General features: G+C 37.0%; 1 protein-coding gene across 9 annotated transcripts in view; it reads left to right on the top strand.

The window, feature by feature from the left end:
• DOCK10 (dedicator of cytokinesis 10) overlaps nt 1–19735 on the top strand; it is a 275677-nt gene that overhangs the window by 133944 nt on the left and 121998 nt on the right. For all 9 annotated transcript variants that reach the window (XM_073020109.1, XM_073020107.1, XM_073020108.1 and 6 more), the window contains exons 4-5: nt 9556–9638; nt 19461–19533. In XM_073020109.1, the coding sequence (XP_072876210.1) occupies nt 9556–9638; nt 19461–19533 (156 nt within the window). The remainder of the gene's footprint in view (nt 1–9555; nt 9639–19460; nt 19534–19735) is intronic.

Raw genomic sequence — 19735 nt, 5'->3', positions numbered from 1 at the left:
GTTACCAGGGCAAGGAAAAGTTCAGATTTTAAGCAAGGGGTTCAAACCAGAAATGAATTCTGGAAAGGAAAAAACAAAAATGAAAACAGGACCCAAGACTAAATGGTAAATACAAATATGATTTAAGGCGAAGTAAATGTTGTTGAAATCTCTAGCTGTCCATAAAAAATTCACACACACACACACACACTCACCCCTCATTTAAATCAGGGCAGAAGCCAACATTATGTAGGTTTAGAATGTTCTGTAAAAGGCTAGGTCTGTTCCTAAGTGTCTCACACACACAGAAACACACACACACACACACACACACACACATTCAGAGTCTTTAATTAGCTAATATCCATCAAGACTGTCTTAGCAGGGGATATGAAATGAAACATTTCTAAAATGTATTTGACCATGTCAAAATTCTGTCCATTTACAGACAACATTCAGTAAATGTTGTTGAAATCTCTAGCTGTCCATAAAAAATTCACACACAAACACACACATACACACACATACCTCATTTAAATCAGGGCAGAAGCCAACATTATGTAAATATAGAATGTTCTGCAACAGGCTAGGTCTGTTCCTAAGTGTCTCACACACACAGAAACACACACACACACACACACACACACACACACACATTCAGAGTCTTTAATTAGCTAATATCCATCAAAACTGTCTTAAAAGGGGATATGAAATGAAACATTTCTAAAATGTATTTGACCGTGTAGCAATTCTGTCCATTTTTCTCCAAGTATCTGTAAGAAACACCTTTGAGAAATGCTAATGTGAATGTGATCCAAGGAGATCACCAGAAACTAGAGGCACAAGGTAGTTCGAGTAAAACAGAATCAACAATTAGGTGAACCTGGGTGTGCATTTCATTCAGGCTGATTCTAATGAAGAAAAACAAAATATTAAACCCTCCAGGAGATCAGATAAATTAGTTGTTTCTTTTCATGGCCAAACCTCTATTCTTAATTCTTATTGTTAGCATCGAAAATGTCTACCTATGTTCAGGGAGGTCATGCAGTTCTAAGACACAATTCCACATAAGCCCCAGTGATGGCTGTTCTATGGTCTTACCCTCACACAGCAAATTATAAGTATAAATAATGTTACTCTCAAAGTCTGAAGTAATTAACAATGATCATATATGTCAGTGTAATACTCTTTTAGCCCTTAAATTTCTCCCTTCATTCCCCTACCTAATTATCAGATTAGCCTTTCTCTTGTCCTAGGGGCAAATGTGTATCCAGTGGCATAAACGAGGTATCTAAGAATCTGCTAATTGCAATTCAGTTAGGTGGAGTTAATTATCTTTACAAAGAGTGAAATTATCTTTACAAAGAATGAAATTTACATAGAAATTTCCTCTCCCACTGATTTACTATTACTACAGATCACATTGTGTCAAAAGCTAAAGTGTATGTAATAAAGAGAATCAACCATTGGGTGAAAGATTAGACGAGGTTCATTATCCAACATGGGCTTGAACACTGGCTAAACAGATGAAACTACACGGATGTAGCACAGTCCCTGCCCTCAAGCTGCATACCGTCAGGCAAGAAGTAACAGACCTCTGATTAGATTTCTACAATACACTCTGACAAGTACCCCCTGGAGTACTACTTTAAGATAAACAAGGCCGGGCGTGGTAGCTCATGCCTGTAATCCCAGCACTTTTGGTAGGCTGAGGCATCGAGACCATCCTGGCTAACACGGTGAAACCCTGTCTCTACTAAAAATACAAAAAAAGTAGCCGGGCATGGTGGTGGGTGCCTGTAGTCCCAGCTACTCGGGAGGCTGAGGCAGAAGGGCATGAACCCGGGAGGCGGAGGTTGCAGTGAGCAGAGATCACACCACTGCACTTCAGCCTGTGAGACAGAGCAAGACTCCATCTCAAAAAAAAAAAAAAAGGTAAACAAGGTCAGGTTTGCATGGCAGATGAAACAACTAAAAGCATGCCACAGTATGAATTGGTTGGCTTGGGAAGGAGTAAGATTGAAGAAAAGTTGGACAGATAGGAGACTATTTGTTTTAATAGTCCAGGTGCATGATTACAAAGAGCTGTATGGCTATGCGATTATGGTACCAGTAAAGACCTATTAAGGAGATAGAATTGACAGGAGTTGGGGACTGAAAATAAAGTAAAGAAGAGGAATGTGTTTTATGATGACTCCCATAATTATGGCTTGGGCTATTACCTAGATGGTTGTGCCATTAATTTAAATAAGGTGCCCAGAAGAGAGTGAAGATTGCTGGAAGGATGAAGCAAGGAAGATAACCTCATTTGCCAACATGCAGAGAGAGACATCCAAGAAGACGATAAATATCTAGGTCTGGAGCACAGGAAAGTGTGGGCAGTTACTCTAGATTTGAAAACTGAAGCTTTAAACCTGGAAGAGTATGCCCATGAAAACCAGAGAACTGGACTGCAGCTGAGAAGGCAGGTCCCTGAGCCACAGTCTCATCAAGGGGCAGGCAAAGAGGACCCTGTGTAAGGAATGGAGAAGGAGTGGGCAGAGAGGAAAGCAGGGAACAAGGAGACATTGATATCTCAGAATTAAGGAAGAAGGGTCAATAGCAAGAGAAAGTGCATTAATGGCATAAAATGCCAAAGAAGAATCAAGATGGGGGCTCACTGGATTTGGCAATTCAGGATCATTGGTGGTCTTTAGCAGAGCAGTTTCAGAAGCTGGGAGCACACGCTGATTACAGTGGGTTAAACTCTGAAGAGTGGGGTGTGTTTCTTATCAAGCAAGGTATTCATATATTGTTGTCCCTTTACTTGCAAAGCATAAACCTACTTCAGGAATAAACCCAATAAAAATATTAGAATTCTTCAGGCAGAGTGCCCAAAGCATACCAAAGTTAAAAATAGTTCCATAGGCCATCTATTGATCTTTAAATTGTGTACCAAAATACTACTTAATGTATTGCAGAGCAAAATTCTGTAAACATGAAAAACAGTAAGATCCAATGAGGATAATATTGAAAATGAAATCTCTTTCTCTTCCTCTTCTTCCCTGGCATATTTGGACTCAGACAAGTGGCATTTAATTAATTCAGGAGAAAATTATGAATATTCAAGATAGAAGTCACATCATGCGACTTCAAGAGATATTAAACAACTTAAGTCCTAAACATAGTGAAGAAAATTACAGAGGAGGGGGAGTTGGCTATCATTTAAAAATACTTCCTGCTGCTCATTTTTAACTGAAAGAAATATATCTAACTAGAATGAAATGTATCTTGTCTCAAGAAAACATGGGGAATTTCTTTTTTTACTTTTGTAGTTAAAACAATTCTATATGCTTTGTGTTTAATTTTAGACCACATATTATGTAAGTTGACAAAGAAACCACTTTTGACCAAAATGCATTTGTTTAGTATACTTTCTACTAATCTTTGAATTTCCCTGTGTAGAATAATGTGCACTCACACTTGCCCATATGTAAGAATGTCTCTTACTAGTTGATTTGGGAGAGTGGGTTGCACGTATAAATAAATTAAGTAAAAATGAATCCTGAAACATTGGGTAGCAAATGAATGGCTTCAATGCATTTATTAACTTTAGACCAGAGCACAGTTAGCATGGAGTTTCTCATCCTAGAACTAACTCCTATGCTGTGACCTCAGGGGTATATGAACAATTTAAATTCCTAGAGCGTATTGAGAAACAAATGAAACCACAAACATTGCTTCAAATTTTTACAAAAGTTACATTCTTTCTTTTTTATTTTATTTATTTTTTATTATTATTATACTTTAAGTTCTAGGGTCTATGTGCATAACGTGCAGGTTTGTTACATATGTATACTTGTGCCATGTTGGTGTGCTGCACCCATCAACTCATCAGCCTTTCTTAATAAAATTAATGCAGCTAAAAATATTTATGTGTATGTTTTATTTTTGTTTTGGTTTTGTTTTGGGTGTTTTGGATTTTTATTTTTTGAAAAATAAGGCTCTTCGTTCACTAATGAAGGTCTTGCTGATGAAGATCTTGTTAGAAGTTAAGGAACTTTTTATTTTGTGCATACATTTTACAAAATAAATTTAAAGCCATGTTTATTTTATGACTTTAAAAATGTAATGGAAAATTAAGATATTAAAATCTCTTGTCTTACATTTGGCTTAGTTGTGTTCATATGTAGTGACTGTATTCCTATCATAGCCAAAACAAAATGGATCACCCCAATTTTTTTACACTAAATATATAACACTAAAGGTAATAAATACACAAAAAATGATTAAGATAAATTCAAGTGCATGTATTACTAACTGAACTTAGGATAAAATATATCTGGAAAAACTGTTGAAAAATGAAAACAAAATGGTTACGTGTTTCACATTAAGAACTCTGAAGAAACTTATCTTCTATTCACTAACATTTCTACAATAATAGTCTTGTTTCCAAATATGAAAACCTGCCCCAATTCTAAATTGGCTTTCTCTTCTTCTCAATAAAAATCCCCCAAAAATGTTTGGCAGTAAGTGAGTAAAACACAGATGTACAAGTTAGAGGCGTTGGAGCCTAAGAATAAAAAAGAACCCATTTTTAAGATTGAACCTAAAATTTCAATTGCATTGAAAAATGACCCAGTTTCTATGCCTTACATGAGAGCAATGATTGGATCGTAATAGTAGCAAGGTGTTTTAGTACCATCTATCATTCAGGTCCTGACAAATGACTTGTGAGATCCAGCTGGGAAATTAGAGTGCATGTTCCCAGGTCAAAAAGTCTACTTCTATAATTTCTTCAACTGCCTTAACACAGCACATTTTGAAAAGAGAAACCAAATATTTTGGTTCACTTTCGGTTTACCATGAATGAAGATACTCAATGAAAATTTAGGCTACTGTAATTCAAAGCAACAAAATCATCTTAAAATGATTTTCCCCTGGATTGGCTCTTGATATGACATTATATTTTACAAATGGGCATGCATGCTTATATACATAGTAACACTACCTCATATCAAGTAGTATTTTTTAAAAACCAGAATCAATTAAATTAGATCTATTAAATTAGATCCTGCCATGATTTCTGAAACTGAGACATACTTATAGTTACATTATTTATTTTGCCCAAATTCATTATTTGTACTTCTCCCTCAAGAGTGTGGTATAGTGTTTTTTTGTTTGTTTGTTTTTTGTTTGTTTTTGAGACGGAGTCTTGCTCTGTTGCCCAGGCTATGTGCAGTGTCACGATCTTGGTTCACTGCGAGCTCCGCCTCCCGGGTTCGCGCCATTCTTCTGCCTCAGCCTCCCGAGTAGCTGGGACTACAGGTGCCCGCCACCACCCCGGCTAATTTTTTGTATTTTTAGTAGAGACGGGTTTTCACCATGTTAGCCAGGATGGTCTCGATCTCCTGACCTCATGATCCGCCTGCCTCAGCTTCCCAAAGTGCCAGGACTACAGGCGTGAGGCACCACACCCAACCAAGTTTTTAAATATTATTAACTTTTCAACTGGTTTGTATACTGCAGAAACTAATTATTATGCTTTAAAAGAACACATAGTGTGATCTAGTTGAAGACCAAAAAAAAAAAAAAAAAAAAAAAAAAAATGTTTTCAGTGCCTTTTCTCTTTTACACTAAAATGTCAATGCACTGGGTGACCACACATCCTGGTTTGCAGGAGTAGTCTCATGTTCTAAGGCTCAGCCTTGCTAATAGTGCCTCCTTTCACTCTGAAATATCTCAGTGTGAATAATAAATTATCTGGCCACTCTTGCAGTGCATAATTTGCCTAAACTCACTTAATTTCATGATGCTTCATTTTCAGCATTTATATAATAGGCACAATTACTTCTCAACTTCATAAAGAATGACATGAATACTAAAATTGCCACCATCATTTTACAAATACAGAATTGTTTCCGGTGGTGACTAAGGGCCAAAATGAACACCGTTTATGCTTGCATTAATCTTTCTAGCAAGAAACTAGTCAGGTAATTAAATAAACCTCTACAGCCAGAAAGAAAAATAATTTTGCATCTTAAAAAACCATCTGTTACCTGCTTATTACTGTGTAGCCAGAATTCAATAATCAACCTTTTACGAGATGAACAAATTGCATTGCCAAACCCAAATTGCTATTTGAGGTGTATAACATGATTTGAATTGATTCATATGGTTCTCTGAAGCAGAGGAACAAGGAGAAAAATGAAATATTTTCTTTTCAGCACCTCGGGGTGTTCTTTATAACAGCCCACTCATTTTTAAAGTATTTAGATTTTTGGAACTTTCAAAGTATCCTTTTTAGTCATTTCCGGAAGAAAATGATATAGATAATCATTGATTTAACAAATAAATATTGAATGTCCACTATAAATAAAACGTCATACTGGAGTTGATATGTCCTTTTAAAAGGCTATGTCTAGATGAGTGAAAATAAGAAGCTAATTCCAGCTACCAGAATCCACTGTGCGAAACTAGGACCCAAAGGCTCTCAGTTCATAGTCGGACAAGGACTGGACCCCGTTATCACTCCTGTGGAATCATGGAATCTACCTGGTGAAATCACAACATTTCTCCATCTCTTTCAGAATCTCCTGTAGTGCTTTTTACAATGTAGATTTCTGGGCACTCCCTCTAGAGATTCTGATTCCCTGGATCTCAAGTGAGACCCAGGAGTCTGAATTTTAATTATTGTCTCCCGGGACCATGGACACAGTACTTTTTAGGGAACTCTATCCTCATGGCACAAAAGCCTTTGACCATTTTGACTTTGGCTTGTTTTTTGGTGTCTAAATACATACAGGCAGAGATGGCAAGCATAAAGGCTGACTAAGCAAACATAATAAATGAAAAAAAGGTGAGCCAGGACATCACTGTTTGGAGTAATTAACCATCTCAGAAAACTCTTGCTCAATATTCACAGTCTTTGCCTTTGAAGCTGTCTGTGGCAGCCTCCAGTTGAAAGGGGATGAGGAGCTGGCATTTTGAAACAGGTGCCGTGGGCTGGAAAGTCAGTAAGGGAAAATTGGAGTCATTGTCTTACTGTAACAAGCAGAGTTGTAGCCTGTGACTTTGAATTTGCAACAGATCATTTCAGCTTAGCTTTTGGACAAAGAGGAGCTGTAGTCATAATTATAATAGTTTTTAATGATCTCCTTAGAGTGACTGTGTGGGCTGAAACAAAGAATAGAGAATAATTTTCTATGTGTAACATTTCCAAAATGCCATAACTATGTAGGAGAAATGGTTATGTGTTTGTAAAATGCACTGGCTTTCTCAAAATCAGAGAAATCACAGATTTAGAAGCATTCTTAGGAGTCATCTAGTCTAACTCTGATTCTCATCTACCCACCACCAGATATATAAAGCCTAGCAAATAAAATCAGAAGAAATTTGATTAAACAGAACCCTTTCATAATCAGACCTAATATATTTCTCAAAAAATTCATTTTTAATAATCAAGGAATACAAATTATTATTATTAACTGTTGTGAATGTGAATTATAGATTGAAAAACTTGCTGAGAAAACTGATGTTAAGTACTTACTGAGTGCTTACACTATGCTAGGTGCTTTATGCAAATTATTTGATCCTAGTGAAGATGATATTACTTAGGCACATAAAAGCATTTAGAGATATTAAGTTATTTGAGATCCCACGGCTATTAAATGGCAGAACCAAAATTCAAAACTGGTTCTGTCTTGATTCTAAAACAGAAACAGAAATATTATACAAAACATGCAGAATGATGGTCCAAATGTGTGGTTCGTCTTTAAGGTTTGCAACCATCAAACAATTTATAAATTAACTAAATAGACTTTTAGAATCAGACAAATCCAGTGTGAAATTCTATTTCTACCACCGATGGGGCCTAGGTCAAAGATCTGAATCTCTGCTTGCCTCTCTAATCTATAAAATGGGAATAATAGTCTCAAAGAATGTTTGTTAAGACTGTATGCAAAGTGCTTAGTAGTACAGTATCTGATAAATACAGCTTAAAAATAAAGAAAGTGAAAGTGCCACATTCATTTCGGTCAGTGAAATTCAAGACTAACATATCTTAGATTCGGCTACACATGTAGCGTATTGTGAACATCATGCATGAACATGCATGAGTGTACATGTTTATCAAGGTCAAACATAGGTACCATCAACAGCAAGAAAGGGCGGTGAGTAAGTCAATGCATCTGTGTCCCATTGAAACCTCCAGGTCAGGAGGTGTGGAGATAGAAATTATGTTGCAGAAATTTCTAATCCCGTCTAATATTCTGAATGCTCAAGAGCTAAATCTGAGACCCCAACAAATAAAACATCTCGACCAAGATCACATCAGGAGTCAGTCCTAGTTCCAGGACAAGAATAAAGCCCTCTATCACCTAGTTCCCAAGGCCATACCCTCTATTTTCATTTTGCTAAATTAGAATATACACTGGTTTGGTAATTTTCTATTTTATGGGGATGGCTAATGGGTACAAAAAAATAATTAGAATGAATAAAGCCTACTATTTGATAGCACAACAGGGTGACTATAGTCAATAATAATTGTACTTTAAAAATAACAAAAAGTATGATTGGATGGTTCATAACACAAACAATAAATGTTTGAGGGGATGGATACCCCATTTTCCATGATGTGGTTATTACACATTACATGCATGTATCAAAACATCTCATGTAAACTGTAAATATATACACCTACAATGTACCCACAAAAATTAAAAATAAAATAAAACAAAATAGAACCTGCGAATAATCACAGAGAAAGGCTATGCCTTAGAAGGCATGGGATAAAACTGAAAAGCTAGCTTCAGGCTAACAGGAGCAATGATACAAAATGGAAGATTAGTCAATGAAGTAAGAACAAGAAGGAATGGGCTAAAATCGTGGCAAAAGGCTCTTATATAAATAATAACATCTTTTCCTACTAAGAACTCTTAGATCATGTCAGGGCTTGCCAAGGGAAGCTGAAAAATGATGGTTCTTGAGGTTAGCAGCATGTCCGGTAGGATTCAGGGGTGATTACATTAGTTTTTTTGGTAGAGTAAAATACAGTAAATATATTAAATAGTTCCTTCTATTTAATGGAGGAATGGAATGGAAATGGTTAGTTTCCATGGGAAATGGAAAATGATTAGAAAGAGCAATCTCCTTACCTACCTTTAAGTTGCTAGCATTCACACTACCCCAGAGGCACAAGACCTGTCTTCAGGGTACTTTTTGCTCAGGCAGCTGATTCTTTTTAATTTTTTTTTTTTCTTTTTGAGACGAAGTCTCGCTCTGTCACCCAATCTAGAGTGCAATGGAGCGATCTGGGCTCACTGCAACCTCTGCCTCCTGGGTTCAAGCTATTCTCATGTCTCAGCCTCCCGAGTAGCTGGGATTACAGGCACCTGCCACCACGCCTAATTTTTGTATTTTTAGTAGAGACGGGGTTTTGGGGTTTTGCCGTGTTGGTCAGTTTGGCCTCGAACTCCTGACCTCAGGTGATCCACCCACCTCGGCCTCTCAAAGTGCTGGGATTACAGGCGTGTGCCACCACGCCCAGCCTTTTAATGATAATTTTATATTAATAATTGTCATTTTTCTTCCTTTCAGGCTTGTAAATTTTATAGTTCCCAGTGGCATGTGGTAAACTACAAATATGAACAATATTCTGGAGACATTCGACAGCTACCCCGGTAAGAACCTGTGATGAGCACTTATTGATCTTTTCCAAATATAGATGACGTCCTCTGTTCTAGTCCTGCCATTGTTTGTGAATACACGTACATTAATCTTCGTCAAGGCACATCTTCCAAAATGTACGCATAAGAGTCAAGATAGGACATTTTGTTCAACATGTGTAGCTTGCATCTTCACAGAGTTTGGACTGAGATATAAATATACTCTGATTTAATTTTTAAATGTAGTTTTGACGTTCATTTATCATTGTGTTATTATTTTGTGAGCTGTTTTTTCGATAGCAGGCACAAGAGGGTTAGAAAAGTACCCTATGGCCAAATAGTTTTTCTGACAATATAGCATTCATATTTCTTACTTGTTTCATGCATTTTCATGCTGGGATATCAGAAGTCATGAAAATAAACAACTTCCACAAAATATATATATATATATAAAATATATATTACATATATATTTTTATATATTTTTATATTTTATGTTTTTTATATTTTATGTTTTTTATTTTTATATTATTTTATATGTATATATGTAATATATATGTAAAATATATATATTTTATATATAAAATATACATTGCATCTATAATATATACACACACACACATACGCACACACACACAAAACCAAAAGGAAAATAAACCTCTAATTTTGTTCCTGAGTCTTAGGAACATAAACCTTTGGAGAAAGTAATTTTGTTCTGCTTCTGCTCAAATGTCACCTCCGCAGAAAAGCTCACCTGACTACCTGAACAAAAATAGAAATTAATTCAATATCTGTTTCCCCTTCTAAAGTAAAAATCCCCAAAGGGCAGGGACTTTTCCCTGCAGAATACCCTGCAGGCCTGTAAGAAGAATGCCTGGCACATAGTAGGTGTGCAGTACTATAATCACTTATTGGACGAATGAACTGAGTAAATGGCAAATTTTAAAATATAATATCCCAGGATAGGATTGGATTTGCTCATATTTAAAGAACTTCCTTGAACTGGTACTATCCAACTCACTGGTTCATCAAGCTAAGATTATGTAAATAATTCAGAAAAACACTTTGAACAATCAACAGTTAAGTTTTTATTAACACTTTCCTCAAGTGAAGCACTGAGATATTACACATTGGATCTAATTTTTAATAGATGCATGGTACAGAATTGGGAACCACTTTTCTAGATTTCCTGTGGACCCAGAAGCATGCTTTCAAGACTTGTATATTTAGAAGCGCTGCTCTCAATTTCTCAATGTGGAATTTGAAAGAGGGATTATGAACTAGATTTAAGAAGGTGGCATTTGATCTTGGATATGAATCAACAGTAGCTGCCAACATGGGCATCTTGGGAAAGGATTCTGGAGAAGCAGCAAGGTAAAGACCCTGAAGTGGTGGGAACCAGTATGGTCACTTGAACAGAATGAGTCAGGAAGGCTAGAGCTTAAGGATGGAAGGGGCATAGTAAGATGAAACCAAGGACCTTAGGCAAGGGACCCTGTGTGCCCTGGAAAGGAGCTTGGATTTTACTTTCATTTCAACAAAAGCCTTGGGAAATTTCAACCAGCGGTGTGGCATGGTCTGATTTACCTCTTTGAAAGAACTATTGGGCTACTCTGTGGAGAATGGGACTTCAGGGGTGGCAATTGAAGAAAAAGACAGGAGAAGGCCATTTCTTTTGGGGTTTCATTACCATGAAGAGAAAAAAATTATGTCCCTTCTAAACTGCAAATCTTTTTTCAAAACACTGAACAGTAACGTTTACCAGATCTTTGAGTATTCTTTTAGACTTGAGTCGCTGCTGATAGACAAGCTCTCGCAACTTCATGTTGGGAAGGTTCACCACACCCTAAGCTTTCATGAGTAATTGTTACATTCAGAATGTCCGGGTGTTCATGACACACTTTTTGTAGGCACAACTGAAAAGCAAAGCATCCTTTAACATCAGGACTTCCTCTTTCTGAAAATAGTTCTGAGAAGTGGTTACAACTCGGAAGCTGTGTCTAAGAAGTTGGGAGACTGCATCTCAAGTTGAGAGGATGGAGACAGCAGTGTTTAGCCATCCTGTTAACTAAATGTGTTCCCCACCGTCTTTAGGTCCATTACAGTCTTCAGTGTCTGTATCCCCAAACACTATTCAGCTTTCCTTATATTCATGATGCTATAAAGAAAGCAAGCAAATTAGAGATTTCACATTGACAGTATTCTTCCTCTGTTAAAACAATAGAGAAAGTATCTCAAGAAAGAACCAGTCCTGGACATTATTGCTGAATTACGATTCTCATAGTTTGCAAGATTAATCTCATGAGAAGAAATTTTAAAAATTAACTGAAATAGTGTTGAGAATTTCCCTTACTTTAACTAAAGAAAGTGGAAGTTGATACCAAGAAAGGGAAGAATCAGACTGCCACAAAGTAAGAAACTTTACGTATTCAAACTGAAAATCAGAAGTTCTAAAATATAACCCTTTCAGATATACCCCAGAATAATGAAGATGAGCACTGAACAGCAGAATTATTCTTTAAAATGATTTTACAAAGCTAAGCATTCCCCTCTAATGACTACCTGTATTTAGGTCAGTAATGGAAACAGACAATTTACTTGGGTCTGCTGAGGCTAATAGAAGTAAATCATTTTCATACCTCCTGGATTAGAAGAAATCTCCTATGTCTGCTACCAATTTAAATTGCTTATTTCTTTTTATGAGTTGCTGAGACTGCAAAATGAAAATCTGCAATTATAGAAAAGCAAAAAAATAGGTGAAATTTATTCTTTAAATTTAAATGTGTATTATTGACCCTTAAGATTTTCACTTTTTTTATTTTTAAGCAAGGGTCCATAGGAAGATACTGAAGAGATAGATGATTTCAGGCTAGAATGGAAAATGTAAGCCTTTACACACTAGCAATAGAAATCAGCACTGAACTTGGAGATCCCAGAAGAAAAAAGCAGCATAAAAATATATGATGCCACTGATTTCGTTAATCCACTGGGTAAAATACAGAGATGTGTGACATATTACAAATTTTTACCATGGTCGATTTGATAGAAAGAAGATGTAAGGAAGAAAAATTCGTAAGAGTATGAATTGTGACTAAAGATCAAATAAAGTGTGACCAGCTTAGCTGGGCTGAAATAGAACAGATTTTTTTTTTTTTTTTTTTAAATAAAAGACCATTTCCTTGAGTGTCTACAGTGAGCCAGAATGTGCTGGGTGTCATACATGCATTATCTCATTTAATACTCATAACCCTATGGAATAGGAACTGTTATCCCCATTTTATAGCAGAAACTAGGAAACTGAGAGGGAAAATACCCCAAACTGAGAGGGAATTTTAACTGATGGGGCACTCAGGCATCCCCACACTGGGCAATCCAGGTCATTTGGGTGGAGAAAGGGGAAATGAGGCTGCCTATAGTTACTACCAATGTTGGATGCAAACACCAAAGGGTAAGGTCTGGGATAAGCCCTTTATCTTGGGGTCCCTGAGGCTCTTAGAGATCACACAGTGGTCCTGGGGGAAGAATTTTAAAGTCAACAGCCACAGGTGCTGATCTTTTCATGACCTTTGAAAGAGAAAAGTCATTGCATAGTAGCCCCACAGTCATCTGACTGAGCGTGAAGATGGCTCTTGAAAGGCAGGAGGCTGTGCCTTGTGGATTTTTAAAAACTGGATTGGGAAATAAGAATCTTCAGTAGCCCTCAAGCCTCAGCAATGATCCAAGCACTGTCTGCCTTTCCTGCCCAGGGGCATTGGACAGGCCTCCCTCCCGCAGCCCTCCCTCCTGCACTGTTTCCAGCCCCTACAGCCTTCCTTCCTGGATGCTCCATGCTTGGCCCCTCCTCAGAACCTGTACTCTTGCAGCTCCCTCTGCCAGGGGATTTTTCTCCTAGGTTATCACACAATCAGCTGCTTCTCCTCCTCAGTTTAAATGTTACCTCCCAAGAAAGGCCATCCTTGAAGAGTCTTTCTACACTTGGCCTTTGCCATTTCCACAAGGATCACTCTTTGCTCTTTTCCTCTTTCTCCTCTTTGATTTTCTTTCTTTTCTTTCTTTCTTGAGACAGGGTCTCACTTTGTCCCCAGGCTGGAATGCAGTGGTGGCACAATCTCAGCTCACTGCAACCTCCACCTCCCAGATTCAAAGGATCCTCCTGCCTCAGCCTCCCAAGTAGCTGGGATTACAGGTGTGGGCCACCATGCCTAGCTAATTTTTTTGTGTTTTTAGTGGAGACAGGGTTTCACTACGTTGGCCAGGCCAGTCTTTAACTCCTGACCTCATGTGACCCACCAGCTTCAGCCTCCCAAAGTGCTGGGATTACAGCTGTGAGCTGCTGCACCCAGCCTTGATTTTCTTAACAACCATTTTCACTCAGAGAAATTATCTTATTTATGCTTAATTCATGATTGACTCTCTAGTCCCCTAGAATGCAAACTTCCTCGGTTCAGGAACTTACTTTCTGATATGCGGTTGACATTATTGCAGCTCTTCTGGATGCCAGGTAATATCTGGAAACTGGAATGTTGAATGGCAAAGGAGAATGGCCCCCAAGAATTAAGACGGCTCTCAATAATGCACATTGAATTTGATCAAGCAAACTCAGAATTAAGAAAAGCCACCAATGAAGTGGCATGCTTACATGCACTATAACCCTAGCCCCAGATCTGACTTAAGTTGACACTCTCTTGTCTGCACAGATTTTTAAAATAAAGATTAAGATCAGCATGGATATGGCTAGGGACTACTGGAGTTGGCTAAGTTTTGCTATTGACTTCATTGGTATTCTCTGTCTCATATCTTCTGAGTTATTTTTGAATCATTAATACTTAAAGTGGATGTTTAAATAAAGTTTTATTTTATTAAAGAAAGAGTATGGGAATGTCATAAGTTGTAATATAGTGTTAAATATGACATTTAGGAAATTCCTAAAAACATTTCCAATCATTTGTCTGAAGCTCTCTTCTCTCTTTTCTAAATCATCTATTCTTCAAAAATATCAGGGAAAAATCATTGAGAAATTTTTACTCAATGTTTACTTTGAGAATAGGTTATATGTATCTGTTGTACAATTTTTATTATCTTTACTATAAAAAAGAATCAGTTCAGAAGGCATCATTTTTGGTCACTCTATGTATAATTTCAACACTTTCAAAATGTTCACACATCACTTTAAAAGTTTTTTGCAAATTTTAAACCTAGGAAAAAGTTAAAAGATTGGTGTACAATGAATCCCACTATTCCCACCATCTAGAATGTGTCTTTTATGTTTTGCTATATTTTGTTTTATACAATCTGCCATCCATCCATCCATCCATCCATCCATCCATCCATCCTTCTAGAGATCTATCAATTTGTTTTATTTTTGGTCATTTTAAAGTGGAATTTAAAACATTAACACACTGCCTCTTTAAACTCTTCAAAATGCACACCTTTAAATACAGCTATAGACATCTGTAGTTCATTTTTTCTCTTTTGATATAAAATGTACATACAAGAAAATGTGCAAATTGTACGTGAACCATTTGATAACTTTTGACCACAGTACACCTGTGTGACTCAAACCTCTGTTGAGATAACAGAACAATGTTATCACCCCAAAGAGTTAACTGCCACCCTTCCCTGGTTAACCCTTACCTCTCCTTTTCTCTCCTCCAAGAGACAATCAGTGCTCTGATTTTCATAACTGTGGAATCATACCATGTGTATTCTTGTTTCTAGCTTTTTTTACTCAGCACAATGCTTCTGAGTCATGTCCATGTTGTTGCACGTGTCAGTAGCTTCTTTTCTTTTCTGAGTAACATTCCTGTGTGTGGATCTACTGTAGTTTATTTAGCCATTCTCCAGTGAGATACTTCTGCAGTATTCTGAGCTGAGTTGGTCATAAGTCACTAAATCTATGGGCTTTTGTGAAACTTTTGTGAAATGTATAGGCTATCTCAGTCATTATTTCCACTTCTCAACTGGGAGATTTGTGAGAAAAAACTTTTGCAAGCATTTAGCCTTTTAAGTTGAAATTCATGAGAACCTTACTTTGTTTCTTCACTTTTTTGTTTTTACATCGTTACTAGTTTGAAAGGCTTTGTCTCCTCCTTGTTTATAAGTATCTTGCAGAAATTGGCATTAATGAGACGCCTGGCCTGTATTGTGATCCACAGTTATTGAGAACAAATGCCTACAAAATTATTCTTTTGGAAGGAAGGATAAACCATGCTGGCCAAAGAGGACAGAATAGGAGGTTCAGAAACAAATACCATTGCATCAAGGTCAAATGAAACTGATGGGAAATGACTAGCACGGGGCCAAATGTTGACATTCCACCTTCAAGTTTGTATTTGTTCCCTCTTCTTTAGTTTTCCCGATTCACTCTTTTTCATTCACTTGGGATGTTTCCTCTGTTCTTTCTTTACTGCTGTGCCATCATTTTAAGAATCGTGGAACACTCTTCTTCTATTCTCTGCAGACAAGGTACCTCGAGCAATTGCTCTGAAATCAACCATTGGAACCTTCCTCTGAATCTCAGGCAACATGTCACCTCTCACAGGAGGGGGAGAGAGGGAAGGGTTGTATTTACAGGCTTTATTTTTGCCAGTCAAATTAAACGGTGAGAGAGACTGCTTCTTGTTCGGAGCATGTTAGATGGTATTAAGGAGAAAAACGAGTATTTTTGGTGTGGTATCAAGAATTTCCCAGTGATCCTAAAAGAACTCTATGTCTTCTGCTGCTTCCTCTGCCCTCCCATAAAGTTGACCCTGACCAAAAGAGGCAGAACAAGTTAACATCAGTGCAGGCATCACTGATAGGCTTGACTATCTCTAAGGCTCTGCAAGAAGGAAAGATAACCTCCTTTGGAAGAGAGAAATAGCAGCAATCTTACTTAATGTGCTTATTAAAGATTCACCTTTCCTAAATGCAGGCTTCTAATACCATGTCTTAAAAGTGGTTACAATGATAAATCTCCATGTTATGTCTATTTTACCACAATAAAAAACACTTCTTATCAGGAATGGAGAACATGGTTCTGATCTCAGGCTTTTCATAGTTTAACAGTGAAGCCAATATTCCTTTTGTGCTCTAACTTTCCCTGCTGAAAATGAAGGGAGGGTAAGAGTATTTGGAAGCCCTTACTTAACACCTATGTGAGTGCACAGCATAGTAATTTGATGCATACTTAAGCCTAAAGAGCCCTGATCATTCACCTTCCTATCTGGAGTACCATCAACATAGGGAATAATTTGTGATGTGAATATTAAATGTGCCTCTGATCTTTTCTTTCTCAACAGTCAGATTCAAAGGTTGCTTTTACACAATATAAATAATCTTAAAACAAATACCACTTTATTATCTCTGTATATTTGATTTTTTTAAGATTCCACATATAAATGAGACCCTACAGGTTTTTTTTTCCACTTCTGGCTATTTTCATTTAGCATAATGTCCTCCAGGTCCATCCATATCATGGCAAATGGCAGAATCCCTACTTCTTAAGGCTGAATAATATTCTATTTTATACACACGCACATTATTATATACATACACACATAAGTAGTCACACACACACAAACACATATATTCACACACATATATTCACACACACGCATACACGCATATATAGTCACACACATACATACGAAAACATTCACACACATACCTACACACACATATTCACACACACACAAACACACATATATTCACACACATACACACACATTCATACCACATATACATACACACATATATATTCACACATATATACATGCACATGCATATATTTTATTCACATAAATACACACATATTCACATACATATACATACAAACACATATATATTCACACACATATACACATACACACACATATACATGGAAATATCCTAAGTGTCCATTGACAGGGGAATGAATAAAAAGAATGCTATACACACACACGCATTCACACACATATATACATATTTGCACCTATATTCACACATATATATACAGATATATATATTCATACATATGTGCACACACATATATATTCACACACATATACAATACAAAGACACACACATATATATTCACACATGTATACACACACACATATGGAAACATCCTAAGTGTCCATTGACAGAGGAATAAAGAGAATGCTAGACACACACACACACACACACAGAGGCATATATTAATATATTAAACATTATCTTTATCCATTCTTGTTTTAAACACTTAGAATGTTTCTATATATTGGCTAGTATGAATAATGCTGCAATGATGACGGGAGTGCAGACATCTTTTTAAGCTGGTGACTTTATCTCCTTCAAATATATACCCAGAAGAGGAATTGCTGGGTCATATGCTAGTTCCATTTTTAATTTACTTAGAAGTATCCATACTGTTTTCCATAATGCCTGTAGCAATCTGCATTCTCACCAACAGTTACCAGGGGTGAGAGGAAACAGGGAGGAGTTGATGAACTGATGCAAAGTCGCACATGTGCAGGATGAAGTCTAGAGAGCTAATGTACAACAAGAGGACTAACGTTAGTGAAATCATATTGCATTAGTGATTTTGGTTAAATCAGTAGATTTTACTGCTCTTGTTACAAAAAAGTAACTATTGAGATGATAGTTATGTTAATTTGCTTCACTACAATACCATTTTACTATCTATATGTATCCTTCCCATACCACCATGTTGTAAACCTCAGGCATACACAATAAAATTTACTTTACAAAAGAAAAACATCCCGTGAAATTTTTATATGGGATTTTATATAGTAAAGGGGGGCACACAGCTAGACATCAAGAAATGCCCGTACTTTGGATGGTATTGTCTGGTTTCCATTCAACCATTAGTTATGAGATAGAATCAAGCCCAAGAAAACTTATTTCTGGTTTATTTTACCATTTATAAAACCAGATGCACACTGTCGCTTCTCTGGTCAGAGATGTTGCAACTTAAATAGGCATTTCTAGGATACCATGGAAATGCACAAAGTGAGTGTAATTGCTACCAGTCCCTTTGGTGCACATTTTTGACAAGGCCATGGTTAGGGAGCAGCACAGCCTAGTGGCCATAGTACAGACTGGTTCTCAGGATCATGGTTCTTCAGGGCTGGACTCTTCCAATGACCATTGTGTACCCTTGAGTATGTCACATACAGATGACACAGAAATCACAATGAAAATATCACCACTTAATATTCCACCTACAAATGTGGGGGAAGGAAAATAGAAACTCCCCAACCTTTCAAATTGTCCTGCTTGCCTACATCTAACTCAAAAAGGTATGTGTAAGTTTATGTAATTAGAAGGCCAAACGCCAGTGGCTCATGCCTATAATCCCAGCACTTTAGGAGGCCGAGGCAGGAGAATAGTTTGAGGCCAGGAGTTCAAGACCAGCCTGATCAACATGACAAAACCCCATCTCCACAAAAAAATACAAAAATGGTGGTATATGCCTGTAATCCCAGGTACTACTGGGCAGGGGTTGCGGGGGGGGTGCTGCAGCGTGGGAATCGCTTCAACCCAGGAGGTGAAGGTTGCAGTGAGCTGAGATCACACCACTGCATGTCAGCCTGGGTGACAGTGAGACTGTCTCAAATATATATATATATAGTTAGTTAGTTAGTAACTCCATGCTTTAAAATAGAGATTTATATACAGGAGATAAGATATCATGGTAGAGGAAAGTTAATACTTTCAAAGGAAATGAGACACTCAAAAGATTACATTATTTTACAAAAATCTGTAAGAATACCAGCACCATAGTTGTTATTGTTACCTGGGGAGCAATTTAAAATGAAAACCATCTCCAATGATAAATCAGAAGCCTTTTTTTTTTTTTTTTTTTTTTAATATCAGAGCAGAATACAAACCAGAGAAGCTTCCTTCACATTCCTTTGAGATTGACCATGAAGATGCTGATAAGGATGAAGTAAGTAAATAGTTGAAAATGAGATGTTTAAAACATGAGGATAATTAGTTTGTCTTGCACTAAAAGTTTTGATTTCTGACCGGTTTGTTGTAAGTTGTAGTAGCTGTTGGTGGTAGGGCTTTTAGTCAAAATGAATCACGTTTGTTCTGAAATTGAACATACTTATTTAAGATAAGTCAAAGAGAGGAAAAGGAGTCTCTTT

Source organism: Chlorocebus sabaeus, chromosome 10, assembly GCF_047675955.1.
Source record: "Chlorocebus sabaeus isolate Y175 chromosome 10, mChlSab1.0.hap1, whole genome shotgun sequence".
Taxonomy (NCBI): Eukaryota; Metazoa; Chordata; class Mammalia; order Primates; family Cercopithecidae; genus Chlorocebus; species Chlorocebus sabaeus.
The sequence above is the reverse complement of the archived record's forward strand: the minus strand, read 5'-3'. Positions and strand labels throughout refer to the sequence as shown.